Source organism: Monodon monoceros, unplaced genomic scaffold (genome assembly GCF_005190385.1).
Source record: "Monodon monoceros isolate NGI ecotype Baffin Bay Population unplaced genomic scaffold, NGI_Narwhal_1 Super_Scaffold_10, whole genome shotgun sequence".
NCBI lineage: Eukaryota > Metazoa > Chordata > Mammalia > Artiodactyla > Monodontidae > Monodon > Monodon monoceros.
Genome location: NW_021703766.1, coordinates 18727397 through 18745928, shown reverse-complemented (window position 1 = coordinate 18745928; position 18532 = coordinate 18727397). Strand labels below are relative to the sequence as shown.

The window sequence follows — 18532 nt, the reverse complement described above, 5'->3', positions numbered from 1 at the left end:
GCGGGGTGGAAGTAGTGGGGTAGGAACCGAAAGAGGCACGCGACACGCGAGACCCTCCCGGCCACACCTCTCCCTTCCCTCCCCAGGTCTGCCCTAACGGAGTAGCTCCTGAGCGACGGCGCGGGCGGGCAGCTGGGATCTGCCCCCCTCCTACACCGTCGTACCCGCGCGACTTCTCCCAGCCCGCGGAGGCCTGGCAGGGAGGAGCCGGGTCGGGGGCGGCCTGGCAGGAAGCGGCGCTTACCTTCCGCTGCAGGAGGAGCAGGTGGCTGCAGTGCGCGCCGAGGCCCCAGGCTTCCTGTGCTCGCCCGCCGCTACCGTTTCTCGTCGGAGCTCCTTGGGCCACCCGGCCGCCGGGCCGGCCGCATGGCCCCGACCCCCGACGGCATATCCTGCGAGCTGCGAGGTAAGCCCTGGCCCTTGTCGCCTTCTTGGCTGGGAGGAAGCAGAGCGGCCCCAGAAAGCAGAGGCCCACCCAGCGCCTCGTGGCACCGGGCAAGCGGTTCCCTCTGCTCCTCGGGAGGGCTTGGCGGCTGAAATCCACTCCACTCCTTCCTCGCTGGCCCAGAGATGAGCCCAGGCCCCCTAGCCCGATACAGACCGTGGGCATGAATTGACCTCCATGGGAGGACCAGTTGCCCAGCAGGTTGCCCTTCCACAGGCGAGATCACCAGGTTCCTGTGGCCCAAGGAGGCAGAGCTGCTGCTGAAAACCTGGCTGCCAGAGCGGGAGGGTGCTGAGCAAGGTCATGTCCTGGTATGGCAGGGGCAGAGGCTGGGAGGGCCACTGGGGCCCCGGCAGAAAGAGGCTCTTGCCCTGCCCAGGGTGTCAGACACTCTCTCCCCTCAGGCACTGCTGCGATGGAGAGCCTACCTGCTCCACACCTGCCTTCCCCTGAGGGTGAGTCCCAGGGCCCAGCTGCCACCCCTTTGCCCTCCAGCAGCTTCCTTGATGAGGGCTGCATCTGTGGTGGTGTCCTTGCGGGCTCTGCCCTTCCAACAGCTCTGGGCTCCCGGGAGCAGGCAGGACTGGAGTGTAGGCAGGTCCAGCTCTGAGATCCAGGCTGCACAAAGGACTGGGCTCCCAAGAGGGTGGGGCTCAGGCCTTAGTCCAGGCTGACCCAGGCGCTCCGCAGGTGGACTGCACGTTCAGCTACCTGGAGGTCCAGGCCATGGCGCTGCAGGAGACACCCCCTCAGGTGAGACCCCTAGTGCCCCACCAGGGCCTGCAGTCTGGTCTTCCCCTCCCCCCAACCTGCCCCACACTTGGAGCCCAGCCCCTGCCCCACCCACCCCAGGTCACCTTTGAGCTGGAGTCCCTGCCTGATCTGGTCCTGGAATTTCCTGGTGTGGCTGCCCTGGAACAGCTGGCCCAGCACATCGCTGCTGCCATCAGGAAAGTCTTCCCTTGCTCCACCCTTGGGTGAGGCCCAGCAACTGAGGGGGCTGGCGGGGAAGGAGGGCAGCAAGGGGTGGTCTGGATGGCGCAGTGGGTGACCTCACTTCCAGGGCCTAGAAGTCCCTTGCCCCCTTCTCCATGTCCCTCCTCAGGAAGCTATTCCGGAGGCCCACGCCCCCCTCCATGCTGGCTCGGCTGGAGAGAAGCAGCCCCTCAGAGGCCACCTCGCCCAGCAGCCCCTGTGGTAAGGGCCAAGGTGGGGCCACACAGGGCTTTCAGCCTACCCCCTCCTGCATCCTGACCCCTGGATTTGGAGGTCTCACAAACTGAACAGAGCCACTCAAGGCACAGCCACTACCCAGTTTCGGGCTGATCTTCCTCCATCTCTGACCTTTTGTCTCTCTCTTTCCCCCACCCCTGCTCCATCACACCCCTGGTACCAACTCAGGTGGCTTTTCGGAGACATATGAGGCTCTGTGTGACTACAATGGCTTCCCTTTCCGAGAGGAGATTCAGTGGGTGAGAGTAGGGCCCTCTCTGGAGGCTCTGGAGACATCTGATCCCCCATGTGCTTTGAGTCCCTCCCTATGCCTTGTGTCCCAAGTAAGTTGGAGGTACTTTCTTCCCACCCAGGATGTGGACACCATCTACCATCGTCAGGGCTGCCGCCATTTCAGCTTAGGCGACTTCAGCCATCTGGGAAGTCGGTGAGTGGCCTGCAAGGTCTGTGAAGAGAGGAAGATTCCATGACCCACATTCCTGGGCCTTAGCCTCTCCATGGAGGGGGGATGCTGGGCCTAGGATCTGGCTGGAGGGCCCTGAGCTCTGCCCCTGCCCTTTCTTCCACCCAGGGACCTGGCCTTGAGTGTGGCCGCCCTGTCTTACAACCTGTGGTTCCGGTGCCTCTCCTGCGTGGACATGAAGCTGGTGAGAGCATAGGCGCGGCGGCGGGGGTGGGGGCGTGGCCTGGGGGCCGGGGTGTAGCCCACTGAGCGCCCCCCATCCTCTGGTTCTCAGAGCCTTGAGGTCTTGGAACAGATTCTGCACATGATGAGTCAGTCATCCCACCTGGAGGAGCTGGTGCTGGAGACCTGTGGCCTGAGGGGGTAGGGGCACAGGGTAGGGATTGGGGAGCGGAGTCTGGGGGCTTGGGATGGAGAGACTAGTGGCCTGGGGAGGAGTTGGGAATCCAGGGTCAGAGCCTCACATCTGGGGTCTGGTCCCCAGAGACTTTGTCCGGCGACTGGCCCAGGCCCTGGCAGGGCACACGAGCTCCGGGTTGCGGGAACTCAGCCTGGCGGGGAACGTGCTGGATGACCGAGGTACGGCTGAGCCTGGGGAACCCCCCGGGGGCTGGCGCTGGAGGAGGTGAGACCCATATGGCTGCCCCCATCCCCCAGGCGTGGCTGCACTCAGCAGACACCTAGAGCATCATCCTGGAGCCCTGAGAAGACTCACCCTGGCACAGACTGGGTTGACGCCGCGAGGTAGGTGGGCTGAGGATGGCTGGGGGAGGTGGAGCTGGGAGGTGGGGCAGCCTGATTGTGAGCCCCTCCTCCACCACCAGGAATGAGGGCTCTGGGCCGGGCGCTGGCTTTCAATGCAGCCTTTGACTCTGCCCTAACCCACTTGGACCTTTCTGGGAATCCCGGGGCACTGGGGGCCTCGGAGGACAATGGGGTGAGTGGCCATCCTTAGGGCGGTGATTGGGGGCGCCGCAGGCAGTGGGGTGTCAGGAAGCTTTTGGTGGGGTGATCCCTGACTCCCTCCCTCCCATCTCCATCCTCCCACCAGGGCCTCTATAGTTTCCTGAGCCGTCCTAATGTTCTGACGTTCCTGAATCTCGCAGGCACTGACACCGCCCTGGACACTGTGAGGGGGTGGTCAGTGGGGGGGATGATTTGTCGGGCTGGCAAGGCCTGAGGTCCAAGGGTCGACTGGAGGGCAGGGCGGGAAGGGGCTCAGTCCCCCGGCCAGTGTAGCCCACACGCTCCTCCCGCAGCTCTTCGCCTCGCTGTCCCGCGGCTGCTGCGCCAGCCTCACACACCTCGACGCTTCGAGGAACGTGTTCTCCCGCACGTAAGGCGGACGGGGCGGGACGGGGCGGGGCGGGGCGGGGGTGGGGCTCTGCCGGGAGCCGCCTTCCCGCGCCAGGAAGCCAAATGCTCCCGCTCCCCGCCCCAGGAAGTCCAGGGCTGCGCCGGACGCGCTGCAGCTCTTCCTCAGCCGCGCCGGGACGCTTCGGTACCTGTGCCTGGCGGGCTGCAAACTGCCGCCCGACGCTCTCAGGTCAGTGTCCCTGCCCACGGCCAGGCCCCCGTCTGTGCGGCCACCACCAGGCCTGGCCTCCAGCACCTCACCCCGCTCGTATCGCACCCATGACCCCCCTGGCATCCTGGCCCTTCCTTCTTGCTATTCGCGCTCTAGGGCCCCTGTTCCCAGCTCCCGCCACCCCCTGTGACATTCCCTCCCAGGGCGCTTTTGGAAGGCCTCGCGCTCAACACACACATGGACGACCTGCACCTGGACCTCAGCGCTTGTGAGGTGAGCGCCCGGCCCAGAGACGAGAGCGGGCAGTGGGCCCACACATTGGCTGTGGGGCTGGGGCTGCGAGGCGGAAGCGCTGGGCAGTTGAGGGCCTAATCCTCCCCACCTGTGGCCTGTTGGCCTGAGCGCATTCCACCTTCCACCTTCAGCTGCGCTCCGCCGGCGCTCAGGTGATTCAAGACTTAGTGTGCGACGCTGGCGCAGTGAGCTCCCTGGATCTGGCAGATAATGGTGAGGCTGCCCAGAAACCCATCCTCCCATCATCCTCCAAATTCCCACCCCTCCCACTCCCGCAGCCTCGCCTTGTGCCTGACCTGAGCCACCCCCAGGCTTCGGCTCAGACATGGTGACTCTGGTGCTGGCCATCGGGAGGAGTCGGTCCCTGCGACACGTGGCGCTTGGAAGGAACTTCAACGTCCGGTGCAAGTGAGCCCGCATCTCACTCCTGGGCCTCCCAACAGCACCCCACCACCCGGGTCTCTCGCCAACCGCTGCCCCTGCCCACAGGGAGACCCTGGACGACGTCCTGCACCGGATTGTTCAGCTCATGCAGGATGACGACTGTGTGAGTTCACAGAACCATGCAGGATCCTCAGGCGATGGACCCCTGCTCCCTGACCTGCCTTGCTTGCTGACCCCTGACTCCAACCACAAATGGCTTTCTCTTAACCCCAGCCCCTGCAGTCTTTGTCCGTGGCTGAGTCGCGACTGAAACTGGGCGCCAGCGTCCTGCTCCGGGCCCTGGGCGCCAATCCTAACCTGACAGCCCTGGATATCAGCGGCAACGCCATGGGGGACACCGGCGCCAAGATGCTGGCCAAGGCGCTTCGGGTCAACACGAGGCTCCGGTGGGCGGGGTCAGAGGGATGGGACCAAATGGGGGAGGAGGGCGTGTATGGAGGGGCTTACTGGGCTAAGGGGCAGAGCTGAACGAAGCGGAGCAAGTGGAGCGCAGGGGTGCTCCAGACGAATGGAAAGGCAAGCGGGGTTGGGTGGGGCCTTGCAGAGCTCCACCCCCGACTGAACCCTGGCCCGGCCCAGGTCTGTGGTCTGGGACCGGAACCACACGTCTGCTCTGGGCCTGCTGGATGTGGCACAGGCCCTGGAGCAGAACCGCAGCCTGAAGGCCATGCCTCTGCCACTGAACGATGTGGCCCAGGCGCAGCGCAGCCGCCCTGAACTGACAGCACGTGCGGTGCATCAGGTGGGGGTTCCCTCTCTTCCCCGCCCTCCTCTGTGCCTTGGCCCCACCCCCCACCAGTTCTCAATATCTCTTGTGCCCAGATCCAAGCCTGTCTCCTGCGGAACAACCGCGCAGACCACGCTTCTACTGACTGCACCTCCCACCCGAAGCCACTAGGTCTGGGGTCAGACCCCTCCGAACAGGTCAGAATCCCCTCCCTCGACGTTGAGCACACACAGAAGGTAGGGGATGGGGAGAGCTGTGGCAGCTGAGAGCCTCCATAAGTCTGAGGCTCTGACTTTCCTGGGGCCATGGTGCCTGAATCCTGCTATCCCAGACAAGTCCCGTTCCTTGATCTGCAGAGGAGCCAAAGGCTCTTGAAATAGTTTCCCCAAATAACACTCCTAGTTGCTTTTTTAAAGCATTTTTTTTCTTTCTTTTAATTTTGAACTAATTTTAAACTTACAGAAAAATTACAAGACTAGCACACAGAACTTTTTTTGTCCTGAGCTATTTAAGAGCATGTTGCCAGCAATATGCCCTGTCACCTATGCAAATACTTTACAGTGTGTATCTCCTACAAACCTTTTATTTTTATTTTTTTATTTTCTGGCTGCTCTGCACAGCTTGCGGGATCTTAGTTCCTGGACCAGGGATTGACCCTGGGGCTGCTGCAGTGGAAGTGTGGAGTCCTAACCATTGGACTGCAGGGAATTCCCTTAAAGCATTTAAATAGGCTCCCCTGTCAAAGACAGGAGGTATTTTAAAATCTTCAATCATTTCTCTCCACCCCCAACTGTAGCCCCACCTGTGACTTCCTATTCACAGGGCTTCCCTCCCCTCTCCACTGACCTTTGTTGTGGCCAAACCCAGTGACCCTTTTTCTGGCTTCATCTCCCTCCACTACCTTGTCTTGGTGAGATGTTCCCCATCTATCCATTCCCAATTCCCACTTCTCTCCCAAGCTCCAGAGCCCAGGCATCGTGACCCAGACATCCTGCAGGGGCTTCACATTTTGTGTCTTCAAGTGATCTCATCGTCTCCCACATCTCTCTCTTCTCTCTACCCTGGAGCCCAATCTCACTGGTGCCCACACCCACCAAGTGCTGTGGACAGAGCTTCAGTCCATGTCTCTCTTGGCCACACCGAAGCCCCCACAGACCTCCTTGGTTCTGCCTCTTGACCGACTCTCTCAAACACACCACTCTTTACTCCCACCCCAGCCATCCTTCTCTGCCCCTGATCCTTCCTCCATGACTCCTCACTCCCATTTCTCTTCATCCCTCAATCTGTCCTCTAGCTGGATGATGAACAGACTGAGCTTCTAAAACACTGACATGACTAACAGCTCTTTTCCTTCCCATTCTGGACACTTAGGAAGTATATATAAAGTACCTACAATGAACTAAAGGAGACATTGCTCTCCCTCCTTGAACAGATAGGGTCCCTAAGTGGCTGTCCTGATGGTATCAGTTTCAGGACCTCACTCACCCTGTTGGAGACCTTGGGAAGGAAGCAGTCAGGGGATGGGGAGGGGACCAGGCTGAGACTGATTCCTCTTGCCCTCCAGGAAGTGAATGAACTATGTCAGTCGGTGCAGGAGCATGTGGAGTTGCTGGGCTGTGGGGCTGGGCCCCAGGGTGAAGCTGCTGTGCACCAGGCCGAGGATGCCATCCAAAACGCCAACTTCTCTCTCAGTGTGAGCACCCCCTCCCACTACGAGGACCCTTCCCCTCTTAGGTGTCAATTTGCAACTCCTTTTCCTCCATGGCCTCCAGATTCTCCCCATTCTACATGAGGCTGGGAGCTCCCCAAGCCACCAATGGCAGCTGCGGCAGAAGCTGGAGGGCCTCCTGGGACAGGTGGGCGAGGTCTGCCGCCGGGACATTCAGGTGAGATAGTGCCCTTGCCCCAGCCCCACCTCCATATTCAGGCTTGACCCCCATCCATAGGCTTGCCTGTGATATCCCCTGAGTCAATGTTCTGTGAGGGTTGGAGCCTCAAGCCAATTGGTCTGGGCCCCAGCCACACCCTCACCATGCTCTGACCTTTGCCCAGGACTTCACTCAGACCACACTGGACACCACAAGGAGCCTCTGCCCACAGATGCTGCAGGGACCCAGGTGGAGGGAGCAGCTAGAGGGGGTCCTGGGAGGCTCAAGGGGTCTCCCAGAGCTGCTCCCAGAGCACCTGCTGCAAGATGCCTTCACGAGGCTCAGGTAGGCTGGATAGGGCTGGGCTGGGCTGGGCTGGGTAGAGACAGCACACTAACCCTTGCCCTCTGTTGCCGTCAGGGACATGCGCCTGTCAGTCACAGGGACCTTGGCAGAGAGCATTGTGGCTCAGGCTGTTGCGGGTCTGAGTGCAGCCCGGGATCGGCTGGTGAGCAGGAACTGCGTGCTTACGCACATGCACACGCACATGCACAGCCACTGCCTTGCAGGGGTTCTGTAATGTCTTCTGGGGTCAGATAGCCCAGGGGTATTTCAGGGTTCCCTTTGCACTGATACGACTATGGCTGAGGCCCTGCCTCCCATCTTTGGGGTGCCTGGTATTGCAGGTGGAGAGTCTGGCTCAACAGGCAACAGAGGCAACGCCCCCTGTCATACCGGCACTAGATGGAGGTGAGCCCAGCCCCCTTGGGCCTGGGGAATTGGAAGGTCTTTTCTTCCCTGAGGAGGAGAAGGAAAAGGAGAATGAAGAGGAACAGAAGGTAGGTGGTCCTAGAACTCTGGGCCTAGAACCCTAGATCTTCCCATCTTGTTCTGGAGTGTAGAAGGAGGGGAGGCAGCTCCCCGCCACCCCAGGCTGAGTTTGTGTCTTCCCCACTAGGATGACAGTCCTCCACAGAAGTGGCCTGAATCCAACCGCTGTCTTCACCTGGTCCCCTCCACTCACAGTAAGTCAGGACCCAGGGAAAGAGAGCTACTCAGGTTGGGCTGAAGTTCCATTAGACCTGGACACCTGGACACATACATTCACCCCTGTCCCGGGAACTCCCTGACCCTTGAGTGGGCTGGGCCAGGACCCCCGTGCAGCGTGCAAAGTTGGGGTCCGCTGTGGTCAGTTAGCACAAGGTGGGACCTGAGCAGACTAGGGCCGGGACACAGCCTCCTCTCACCTCGTTACCTCCCCGCCCCCCCCACCCCTTCCCTACCCCCAAGATGCGCATGCTTGGCGGCGCCGCGCGCCGCTCGGGGCCGCGCTCAGCACCACGGACAGCGGGGGGGGGGGGGGGGGGGGGGGGGGGCGGGCAGCGTAGCTGGGCCCCTCCCCGCGCCCTGGGCGGGTCCCCCGCCGCCCTAGCGCCGCTGCTGCCACCTCCCTGGGCTTGGCGCTTGGTGCTCTTCTGGTGCTCTCCGCTCAGGTGCTGCTGAGGAACCAGAGCCGGAGCCCGAGCTGGCGGCTCCGGGGGAAGATGCAGAGCCGCAGGCGGGGCCATCTGCTCGTGGCTCTCCGAGCCCCGCCGCCCCTGGGCCCCTGGCCGGCCCATTGCCTCGCATGGACCTGCCACCCGCCGGGCAGCCCCTGCGCCATCCGACCCGGGCCCGGCCGCGGCCACGACGCCAGCACCACCACCGCCCGCCGCCGGGGGGCCCCCAGGTGAGCGCCCTACCCCCACTCCAGAGCTCGTGAAATGGGGGGTCGCGAGTCGCCCGTTCGCGCCTTACGGGTGATGGCCGGCACGGAGGTGGGTGCCCAAGACCACCTGGTCATACTGCCGAGTTCTGGCTTCTTCCTGGCCAACCCCCCACCCCATGCTCATGCAGGGTCACGAGTGTGTGGATTTTGTTGGGGGAGCGCTTGGGTGTAGGACTGTGCCTCAGGTTGGCCGCTGCATGGGTAGATGTGCGAGAGGCCCGGGGCGTCTGTCTTATCCTCCCTCCCCCGGGGTTAATGAAAGATGCTGGGCCCCTGGCTGTGGGGACAATCCTGCGTTTACTGCACGTCCGGTGCGGGTGTGTGTGTGGGCTGGGTACTGGCGCGGGCAGTGGGCACGGGGCCAGAGGCGGGGAGGAGCCGGCTTGAGGCCCCCCAGAGGGTCTGACGCAGCAGCAGGCGCCGCTGAGCCGGCAGCAGGCGGGGTGGGGTGGGGTGGAGGGTACTGCAGGGAACTGTTTGGAGCAGAGGGGGTGGCAAGTGGGAACGTGTGACCCAGCGGGTGCGTGGGCTCTAGCCTGCTGGTGACCAGGTGGTTCAGGGTGTTTAGGATACTCTGTGGGACAAGCATGGGTGTGAACTGGTTATGTCCAGGGCCAACTACAGGCGAGGGGGGGTACGTGAAACCAGCATCTCTGCCCCCCAGCTGCACAGTGGGAGAGCTTGTGTCAGCAGCCCTATAGGGTCACTGCAGCTCCCAAGTCCTGGAGTTGCCCAGAGCCTGCCGTTGGACAAGGAAGGGGGAGAGAAGTCACAGTTGCACTCAGCCTGGAGCCTTAACCCTGTGGTGTTCCTCAGGTGCCCCCGGCCCTGCCGCAGGAAGGGAATGGGCTCAGTGCCCGTGTGGACGAGGGCGTGGAGGAATTCTTCTCCAAAAGGCTGATCCATCAGGATCGCCTGTGAGTAAGGGGCAATTGCAAGGGGTGGGAGAGGGTGGAATGCTCCATGGGCCTTCCCACTTACTGGTAGCTGTCCCCACAGCTGGGCCCCCGAGGAGGACCCGGCAGCCGAGGGGGGTACCACCCCTGTCCCCCGTACACTTCGAAAGAAGCTGGGCACTCTCTTTGCCTTCAAGAAGCCTCGTTCAACACGTGCGTCACGGCCTGATCTAGAGACCAGCCCTGGGGCAGCTCCCCGCTCTCGAAAAACCACACTTGGGGACTTGCTTCGGCCACCAGCCCGTCCTGGCCGTGGTGAGGAGGCTGGTGGGGCTGAGGGGGGCACCAGCAGCCCCGACCCTACCCGCAGGAGTCGGCCTCGGTACACTCGGGAAAGCAAGGCCTACTCCATGATACTGCTACCTGCTGAGGAGGAGGAGACAACGTTGGGTGCCAGACCTGACAAGGTGAGGCCTGGTGACAGGGAGTGAAGGCTCTGCAGGAACAGTGAGGGCAGTGGGCTCTCTCCCCACTCAGGTATCTCTGTCCCCAGCAGCAGCCCCTGGAGCGGGGAGACACAGAGCTGGCCCCAACCTTTGAACAGCGAGTACAAGTGATGCTGCAGAGGATCGGCGTGAGCAGAGGCAGCGGGAGTGCCGAAGGCAAGAGGAAGCAAGTGAGCTGGGAAGGGACACACGTGGGAAGTGAGGAGGCAGGTGACACGTAGCTCGTTTTATGTGGGTGATTTATGTGACCAGGAGGAGACTCATGACAGGTCTGTCGATTCTTTCCCCTCCCCACAAAAGTCATCAGTCAACCTTTCTTCTCTCTCTTGGCTTCTACCCTGACCCAGGCCACTGATACCTCCTCCTTGAAGTGGATGGTCTAACAGATGATCTGACAGACATCTGGCTTTGCCATCTGCATTTGAAATAGCAAATCCTCCAGGGGCTTCCTCCCTCAAGACATTGCCCTGACTCCTGATCCTGCCTCAAGGCCCAGTGGGGTCTCAGCCCTGGTCACTGCTTTCGCCTCACTGCTCTCAACCCCGGTTCATCTCAGAGCCTCTACACAGGTTCCTCTGTCTGGAACTCCTCCCTGCCCCACTTCCAGCCTTTCATCCCCACCCATGGGCTACACCAGGTCCCTCTTCATCCATCCCTGTATTTCCCTGTGGGCCTTCCTTCACTCTCTTCCATGGCCCCCCTGCTAATGCCACTCTCTGATCACAGTTCCTAATAAGAACCACCACCCTACGGACTATCCCTTTAATAACTTCAGGAAAATAAGAAACACAAATGAAGTGAAACTCAGCTTGAATTTAGAAACATTAAGGTATAGAAAGTGAATCACAGAATTAAGAAATTACTTTCTGTGTCTGTGCTTGCATATGTTTCTGTGTGTTAACTGTCCACCATCACAGACTGAGCTCCAAGAGGACCAGGACTGGGTTTGCCATGTTCTTGCCCAGCCCACGGTGGGCATTTAGTGGCGGTTATAACAAGAATGAATAAAAGGACAAAGCTAGCACGAGGGTGGGACAGGATCAAGCTTAACTTCCCTATTTCCTACAGAGCAAAGATGGAGAGATCAAGAAGGCTGGCTCGGATGGTAAGTGGGACCCTGGGCTAGTGCAGTACATTTCTGGGGAGGAGATAGACCCCAAGGGGTTTGCTCTCCCTGGCAGAAGAGTGGGAATAGCCATGTTTTTCTTCCCCTCACTAAGCCTAAGCCCCTAGCCCTGCCTTTGCAGGTGACATTATGGACAGTTCCACAGAGGCTCCTCCCATCTCGATCAAGTCCCGCACCCACTCTGTGTCTGCTGGTGAGTGAGGGCCACTGTGTATGTTGGGGGTCATGCAGGGACAGGCTGGAGGGGATCAAACCATTGGTCAGGTTCACTTCCGACGCCTGGCCCAGGTCTTGGCTGACACCTTTCTCCCTGCAGACCCTTCATGCAGACCTGGTCCAGGGGGCCAGGGGCCCGAGTCTGCCACCTGGAAGACACTAGGGCAGCAGCTGAATGCAGAGCTCAGGGGCCGTGGCTGGGGTCAACAGGATGGTCCAGGCCCCCCCTCCCCTTGTCCCAGCCCAAGCCTCCGAAGAGCCAGCCCCTCCCCAGACAGCCTGGGCCTCCCAGAGGATTCTTGCTTAGGCTCCAGGAATGAAGGTAAGCAGGTACCCTAGCCCCCACCCAATACTGGGCTAGGGCCTGGAGGAGTCCCTACTGGGAACTCAGCTCCTCTGGAGACCCTGAAGGTGGGAGGCAAGGGCTGGAGCGGGGGGCAGATGTTGGGACCATACCCTGATACCCTGGCCTCCCCCAGATGGCCAGCTGAGGCCGAGGCCTCTCTTGGCGGGTCGACGAGCAGTGTCTGTGCATGAGGACCAGCTCCAGGCCCCTGTTGGTGAGGGGAGACACCTCCATGTGTGCTTGAGTGCAGGAGGAGATGGGGGAGGGGGGGCTCCCTTCGAGGCTCTGGTCCTCGGAGGGGGCCACCAGTGGCGTGAGGGGTTGAGAAATCAGGGAGCCAGAGGCCAGGAGCAAGGGTCTGAGAAGCCCTTCCTACTAGCCCTGGCTTCTACCTCCAGAAAAGCAACCTCTGCCAGGGGTGGGAGGATGCTGGGGAAGGGGGAGGCTCTGAAGGCAAGTGTGCGTGGGGGTCGAGGACAGGCAGCAAGCCCTTAGCAACCCTCCCCAAGTCTTTCTGTATCCCTCAGAACGGCCCCGGCGGCTGCAGCGCTCACCTGTTCTCAAGCGCAGGCCAAAGCTTGAGGCACCTCCATCTCCAAGCATAGGTAAAGGGGGCTGGAGCCAGTTGGGTGGGCGGCAGGCCTGCTCAGTCCAGTCCTGACCCTTCCTCTCTCCCTGTGCAGGATCTGGCCTTGGAGCCGAGCCTCTACCCCCACAGTCTACAGAGCCCTCAGGCCCTGAGCGGAGCCCACCATCCCCAGCCACAGACCAAAGAGGCGGCGGCCCCAACCCCTGACTTTCTCCTTTCCTGCCGCATGAGATTATTTTATTAAAAAACTTAAAAGGAAGCTGGTGTGAAGCCCTGTTTATCCACCCCCAGGCACGGACCCGTGCACGCATCCTCCCACGTGCTTACGACCCCTCACACCTGGGTTAGTTCAGCCTCTGGCTGTGGCTCCATCAGAAAGTGCAAGGCCCAGGCCACAAGCTGGGGAGGGAGCCTGGGAAGAGAACCATGGTTGTAGGCCAATGGAGACTGGGACGGGTAACCAAGAGAGTGGGGGCACCCCCAGGCACTCACCTGGCAGCTTGGACCTGGGCACACAGGGAGGGGCAGGGTGGCTCGTACTCATATTGGAAGGCAGAACCGTCACGATGCCTCTTTGCGGGGTCCTGAAGGGGGCGGGTATTGTGTCTGGAGAGGGGCCAAAAAGGCCCCTAACCTCATCCAAGGCTACCCCCAGCCCAGCCCCATTCTACTCTCCAGTTGTAAGGGGTGCTATGCTCACCCAGACAGAGCTGGACTCCAGGGCTTCCTTGGTGGTTCTTGTCCTTGGAGAGTGCTGCCGAGTCTTACGGGGTAACCCTAGCTCCTTGAACTCCAGACTAGGCCTCTGGGCCATGGTTACAGGGGCTTGGTGTAGACTGGGGACATGGCCAAGGGGTGACAGATTTGGGGTGCAGCTCAGGGGTGGGGAGTTGGGTACATGGCTGGGGTGTGGGGAACTGGGGGGCAGGGGGCCATGGGCTGAGCAGATGGCTGACAGAGGCTGGGAGCTGCTCTTCTGCGCTGGGTCTGCAGCAGCCAAGGGCAAGGCAGGTAGAAGGCTGATACTGGCACCACTTTCCTCTGACAGCATGTGGCTGGGTAGGGCAGGGGTTCCTGAGGAGGAAGGGGACTCACCATGGGCACAGACCTCTCAGCTCAGACTAGCTGAATGACCTGTGAACATAGGCCTGCAGGAACTGTGTTCACCTCCCCACCCAGCTGTGCACCCTTTCACAGCATCCTGTGTTGCCCAGGCATCTAACTGATAAACAGCACCAAGAACATGGGGCCTGAGCACCAGCTTACCTGAGGAACTGGGTGAGGAAGGAGGAGAGGAGATGAGAGTCAGAGATAGGTCCTGTAGAGCCGGGTGTGGTGGGGGTAGCTCAGGGCCTGGTGGTCAGGGGAGGCTTATCAGCACGGGGGGCACTGGGCATGCAGGCACTCCCCTCTTGACCTCTCCAGTCCTCCTTACCCTGTGCCCTCTGACCTGGGCCCAGAGAGCTCAGGATTTGCTGGTCATTCTCAGAGATGTGCAGCCATAGGCTGGGGACAGAGTACACAGCTTCTCCCTGTAGGATGAGAACATTCAGTTTGGCCCTTGCCCAACTCCCCACTCCGACATTTCCCAAGAGAAGCCCCAGACTGACCGTGGCTCTGCAGCGTGAGGCCGCCCAGCGGGTGAGGGGGGGTGCTGTGCAAGGGCCTGCCAGCATCAGACAGCTCTCAGCCAGGCTCACTAGCGCCCCCCGATGCTCCTGGTCCTCCTCTACCTCATCCAGAAGTTGGGACAGTGAAAGGCCTAGGGACAGAGGACCCGGGGATGGGCTGAAGCTCAAAGAAGAGGAACGGGGGGGGGGGGGGGGGGGAGGGGGGAGAAGAGCTTATTAAGGAAGCAGGGGGCTGATGGCTGGAGAGATCACTCTACAGGGAGTATGGGCAACTGGCCAACCCCTATAAGTACCTGCACTGGGAGAGGTGGACTCTGAAAGGTGCTCCCTAGAGAAAGAGGGAACAAGCCTGAGAAAAAATCCTGAAGCCTACCTGATAACACAGATTTTCCATTCCCTGACCGAACCACACCTGACCCAAGAGCCCAACCCCAAACTCACTCCAAGCAGTCATAGAGCTTTTTCCGCACATCCGGGTCCTGGTTGCTGGGAAGGAGAAGTAGGAGGCAGTCAATATAACTAGGAGCCCAAGGCCTATGCCAACGCCAGCCAGGCCTGTGTGGGGAGTACAGCTGGAGGGTAGAGGCATCACTTACCAACCAGTCACCCGTTCCCGGGGCTGCTCCGTGGGCAGCAGGCTGAAGCGGTCCACCTGGAGGTAGAACTCCGCGTGCTGGAGGAGTGAGTTCAGGGACCGGGTTTCAGGAGTTGTCAGGAAGTCGGGCCCAGTAACCCACCGAAGCCAGCCTCAACACTCACCGCGCCTGCCTCGGCGACTTGGACGCGGACCCCGCAGTTTTGCAGTAGCAGCAGCCGGCCTTCTGCCCCTCGAAAGCCGAACTCCTTCTCCTCCCTGCAGCGAGCGCGATCCTCACTAACGCGCTTGCCTGAACACTGCCCCGCCCGCCTGGGGCCCGCCCGCCTGAAACCCGCCCACTTCGGGCTCAAGGCTCGTGGTCTCCCACCGGATTCCAATCTTCCCAGGCTCCGCGGAACCTCTCTCACCAGTCCGAGGCGTTCAGAGCCTCCCGCGTCACCAAGCATCGAATACTGTGGGTCCCGTCAGACACAAGTAGCGTGGCCCCTTCAGACGTGTCGGGAGCGCGGGACGGGCCCGGGGCCTCGGCCTCCTGCAGTACCTGACGGCGACGACCTGCGTCAAACCCACCGCACGGGGCCCAGCACTGGTCTCCGGGCCCTGAGAAGGGGGTGGGGACTCACCTTGAGCAGCTGCCCCGCCCGCGGGCTTGAGAGTGCCTCTGACCCTAGAACCAGCTCTCGAATCCAAGGCCGCAGGACCAGACTCCCCAAGCCTGCCATTCCCGCCGCGGTTGCCAGCCGAGCAAACCGGGACCGCGTTTCCCGCGGGCGCTGCGGCCCCGCCTCTCCTCGGAAGAGGAAACGTACGGCGGCTGGGCGGGACCTGAGGTCGAGGTCCCGCCCATGAGCGTGCCCGCGCGTGCGCACGAGCGCGTCCTATTCGGGAAGTTGTTTGCAGACCCGTGTTGGTTCAACTGTATGCTGTCCTGCTTACTCTCACCCGAGCATCTCTCCAAGCAGCGGCCGGGCGTTTGCGCCGTTCTTCAAGGCTCCTGTGGCACTGGGCAGGAAGGGGCCAAGGGCTGGCTCCGATGGAGTGGGAGGGATCTGGGGCCTGAGGCTCCAGCCAAGGGTGGTCCGAGTGGGTGGCTCAAAGCCACTTCAACGCCTGTGACCCCAAGGAGTTCAGCAATTATTTGTTGTGACTCAGTTTCCTCATCTACAAAATGCGCAGTCTTGTTAGGCCAGTGGAAATAAAAGTATATACCATTCACGCTTCCCTGGTGGTGCAGTGGTTAAGAATCCGCCTGCCAATGCAGGGGACATGGGTTCGAACCCTGGTCCGGGATCCTACATGCCGCTGAGCAACTGAGCCCGTGCGCCACAACTACTGAGCCTGCGCTCTAGAGCCCGTGAGCCACAAATACTGAGCCCGCGTGCCACAACCACTGGAGCCCGTGCTCCACAACAAGAGAAGCCACCGCAATGGGAAGCCTGCCCACTGCGACGAAAGAGTAGCCCCCGCTTGCGGCAACTAGAAAAAAACCCGCGCCCAGCAACAAAGACCCAACACAGCCAAAAAAAAATTAATTTTAAAAATGATTAACATGATAAATTACAAAAAGGTACACAGCATTCAACAAATACTTCCCTCTCTCCCCCCTCGGATTGGCCAAGCCCCTCCCCCAGATTCCCGGGACGCGGGGACCGTAGCGTAATGACGTAGAAGGACGCAAAGATTCTCCCACCCTTATCTCCGTTTCCTAGGAAACGTGGACTCCGCGTTCAACTCCCCGTCGCTGCCCTCTTGACGTCACGGTCCGGACAGGAGGGCGGGGCGAGTGCTACCGCCAGGGGCGGGGCGGCGCGGGCCGGCCGGGCTGTGCACCTGCGCCTCGGCGGTCCGCCTGGGGCATCATCCCCGGCCCGCCTGGCCCCGCCATGGCCAGGCCGCAGAGGACTCCGGCACGCAGTCCCGACAGCATCGTCGAGGTGAAGAGCAAAGTAAGGGCCCCTCCAGCCCCGGCTCCGGCCTCGGCCCTAAGCGCTTGCAATTCCCTCACTCTCCCCTTCCTGACTCCTCGGTCCCCACCTTTTTCTCTCCTCCATCCTCCACGTCCCATTCTCCGGCTTTTCTTCTCGCTTTCCCCCATCCATCCTCCTTCCTTCTACTGTCGGCCTCAAGAGTCCCTCTGTGGCCTGGGTACCTGAGGGCGGGGAGAAGACCTTGGACAGCGTCCCTTGTACTGGGTGCAAGGCTGCAGCTGTTGTGAAGCCCCCCCCCCCGTCTTTCTCACCCCTGCCACCTTTGGACCCGTGGTGAGAAAGGGCACGGACTCCATCCTAACCCCTCCCCGCCCCCCCACCCCGGCCTCCAGTTTGATGCCGAGTTCCGACGCTTCGCGCTGCCCCGCGCTTCGGTGAGCGGCTTCCAAGAGTTCTCTCGGTTGCTGCGTGCGGTACACCAGATCCCGGGCCTGGACGTGCTGCTTGGCTATACGGATGCTCACGGCAACCTACTGCCCCTCACCAACGACGACAGCCTGCGCCGGGCCCTGGCCAGTGGGCCCCCGCCGCTGCGCCTGCTAGTGCAGAAGCGGGGTGAGGAGGATGGGGTACAGTGGGCAGCCTCTGTGGGGTAGGGTGACAGGGCAAGTCTAGAAGGGTTAGTCCATGCCCAGTGTGCCCAGGCTTCACCCTCTGCAGTCCCTGCCCTTGGCCTGACCTCCAAGTGGCAGGAAGTAGCTACAGTGCCCCCTTCCTCAGGCCTTGGCCTGATGGAAAAGGGCCCAAATGGGAAAGCAGGGTCTCTGATCTCAGCGTCCCCCTCTCCTGCAGCAGAAGCTGATTCCAGTGGCCTGGCCTTTGCCTCCAACTCTCTGCAGCGGCGCAAGAAAGGGCTCCTACTTCGGCCAGTGGCATCCCTGCGCACGCGGCCACCCCTGCTAATCAGCCTGCCACATGATTTCCGCCAGGTTTCTTCAGTCATAGATGTGGACCTACTGCCTGAGACCCACCGACGGGTGCGGCTGCATAAGCATGGTTCCGACCGCCCCCTGGGTTTCTACATCCGAGATGGCATGAGTGTGCGCGTAGCTCCCCAGGGCCTGGAACGGGTTCCAGGCATCTTCATCTCCCGCCTGGTACGAGGGGGCCTGGCTGAGAGTACAGGGCTGCTGGCAGTCAGTGATGAGATCCTCGAGGTCAATGGCATTGAGGTAGCTGGGAAGACCTTGGACCAAGTGACAGACATGATGGTCGCGAACAGCCACAACCTCATTGTCACTGTCAAGCCAGCCAATCAGCGCAATAATGTGGTGCGTGGGGCATCTGGGCGTCTGACAGGGCCTCCTTCTGCTGGGCCTGGGCCTGCTGAGCCTGATAGCGACGACGACAGCAGTGATCTGATCATTGAGAACCGCGAGCCTCCCTGTTCCAATGGGCTGTCTCAGGGGCCTCCATGCTGGGACCTGCGCCCAAGCCACCTACTTCCTGATGCCCGCAGCTCTCTGCCCTCCCTGGATGATAAGGAGCAGGCCAGCTCTGGCTGGGAGAGTAGCATTCAAGGAGATGGTAGTGGTTTCAGCCTCTGACAGGCAAAGATGCAACCCCTTGCCCTTCCCGGCTGCTGGGACATGGCAGGGACTTCCCCAGTGGGGTTTTTTAGCTTGCTCATGGGGCCCTCTCAGTCTGGGGAACATTAAAGGTTTTCTACAAATGCAGTTATGGTCCTTCTGTTTCCCAGCCCTAGCCTCCTCCTTGATCCCACAATCTTGCCTTCTGGCCTGGACATGAGGCAGAAGTGGAGGAGTGATAAGGGCAGCAGAGAAACCTTCCTGTAGTCAAGCAGCAGGAAGGACACCAGACTTGGCACTTCTAGGGTAAGAAAAGCTCTTATGGAAACAAACCCCA

General features: G+C 61.1%; 3 protein-coding genes across 9 annotated transcripts; 2 read left to right on the top strand and 1 right to left on the bottom strand.

The window, feature by feature from the left end:
- The first annotated feature begins 14 nt into the window (after positions 1 to 14).
- CARMIL2 (capping protein regulator and myosin 1 linker 2) lies at positions 15 to 12709 on the top strand. Of its 6 annotated transcripts, XM_029204132.1 has the most exons (39): positions 26 to 406; positions 662 to 756; positions 850 to 900; positions 1136 to 1198; positions 1298 to 1422; positions 1551 to 1642; positions 1847 to 1917; positions 2032 to 2105; positions 2250 to 2325; positions 2416 to 2504; positions 2626 to 2720; positions 2799 to 2885; positions 2966 to 3078; positions 3193 to 3270; positions 3401 to 3477; positions 3583 to 3687; positions 3873 to 3942; positions 4095 to 4176; positions 4275 to 4371; positions 4453 to 4510; positions 4621 to 4793; positions 4987 to 5149; positions 5230 to 5331; positions 6699 to 6827; positions 6907 to 7020; positions 7187 to 7347; positions 7423 to 7510; positions 7689 to 7841; positions 7961 to 8027; positions 8496 to 8731; positions 9587 to 9687; positions 9770 to 10133; positions 10220 to 10342; positions 11241 to 11277; positions 11420 to 11491; positions 11615 to 11836; positions 11994 to 12074; positions 12388 to 12465; positions 12544 to 12705. In XM_029204132.1, exons 1-39 carry the CDS (start codon positions 367 to 369, stop codon positions 12654 to 12656), a joined length of 4215 nt encoding a protein of 1404 aa, XP_029059965.1. In that variant the 5' UTR covers positions 26 to 366; the 3' UTR covers positions 12657 to 12705. The 6 variants fall into 6 exon arrangements, 4 of the variants coding, with proteins under 4 accessions (XP_029059957.1, XP_029059940.1, XP_029059965.1 ...); XM_029204124.1 differs by having other exon boundaries at positions 20 to 406; positions 662 to 900; positions 1847 to 2105; positions 11994 to 12070; positions 12544 to 12709; XM_029204107.1 differs by having other exon boundaries at positions 24 to 406; positions 662 to 900; positions 1847 to 2105.
- On the bottom strand, positions 12668 to 16864 carry ACD (ACD shelterin complex subunit and telomerase recruitment factor). 2 transcript variants are annotated; one of them, XM_029204151.1, is made up of 13 exons: positions 16713 to 16864; positions 15302 to 15788; positions 15086 to 15219; positions 14840 to 14933; positions 14677 to 14753; positions 14522 to 14566; positions 14374 to 14408; positions 14060 to 14211; positions 13885 to 13981; positions 13716 to 13802; positions 13150 to 13523; positions 12942 to 13033; positions 12713 to 12861 (listed from the first exon to the last, which is right to left on the bottom strand). In XM_029204151.1, exons 2-13 carry the CDS (start codon positions 15398 to 15400, stop codon positions 12783 to 12785), a joined length of 1365 nt encoding a protein of 454 aa, XP_029059984.1. In that variant the 5' UTR covers positions 15401 to 15788; positions 16713 to 16864; the 3' UTR covers positions 12713 to 12782. The 2 variants fall into 2 exon arrangements, with proteins under 2 accessions (XP_029059991.1, XP_029059984.1); XM_029204158.1 differs by lacking the exon at positions 16713 to 16864 and having other exon boundaries at positions 12668 to 12861; positions 13900 to 13981; positions 15302 to 15902.
- Positions 16255 to 18372, top strand: PARD6A (par-6 family cell polarity regulator alpha). Its single transcript, XM_029204203.1, has 3 exons — positions 16255 to 16624; positions 16999 to 17221; positions 17459 to 18372. Exons 1-3 carry the CDS (start codon positions 16562 to 16564, stop codon positions 18211 to 18213), a joined length of 1041 nt encoding a protein of 346 aa, XP_029060036.1. The 5' UTR covers positions 16255 to 16561; the 3' UTR covers positions 18214 to 18372.
- Positions 18373 to 18532: the final 160 nt, after the last annotated feature.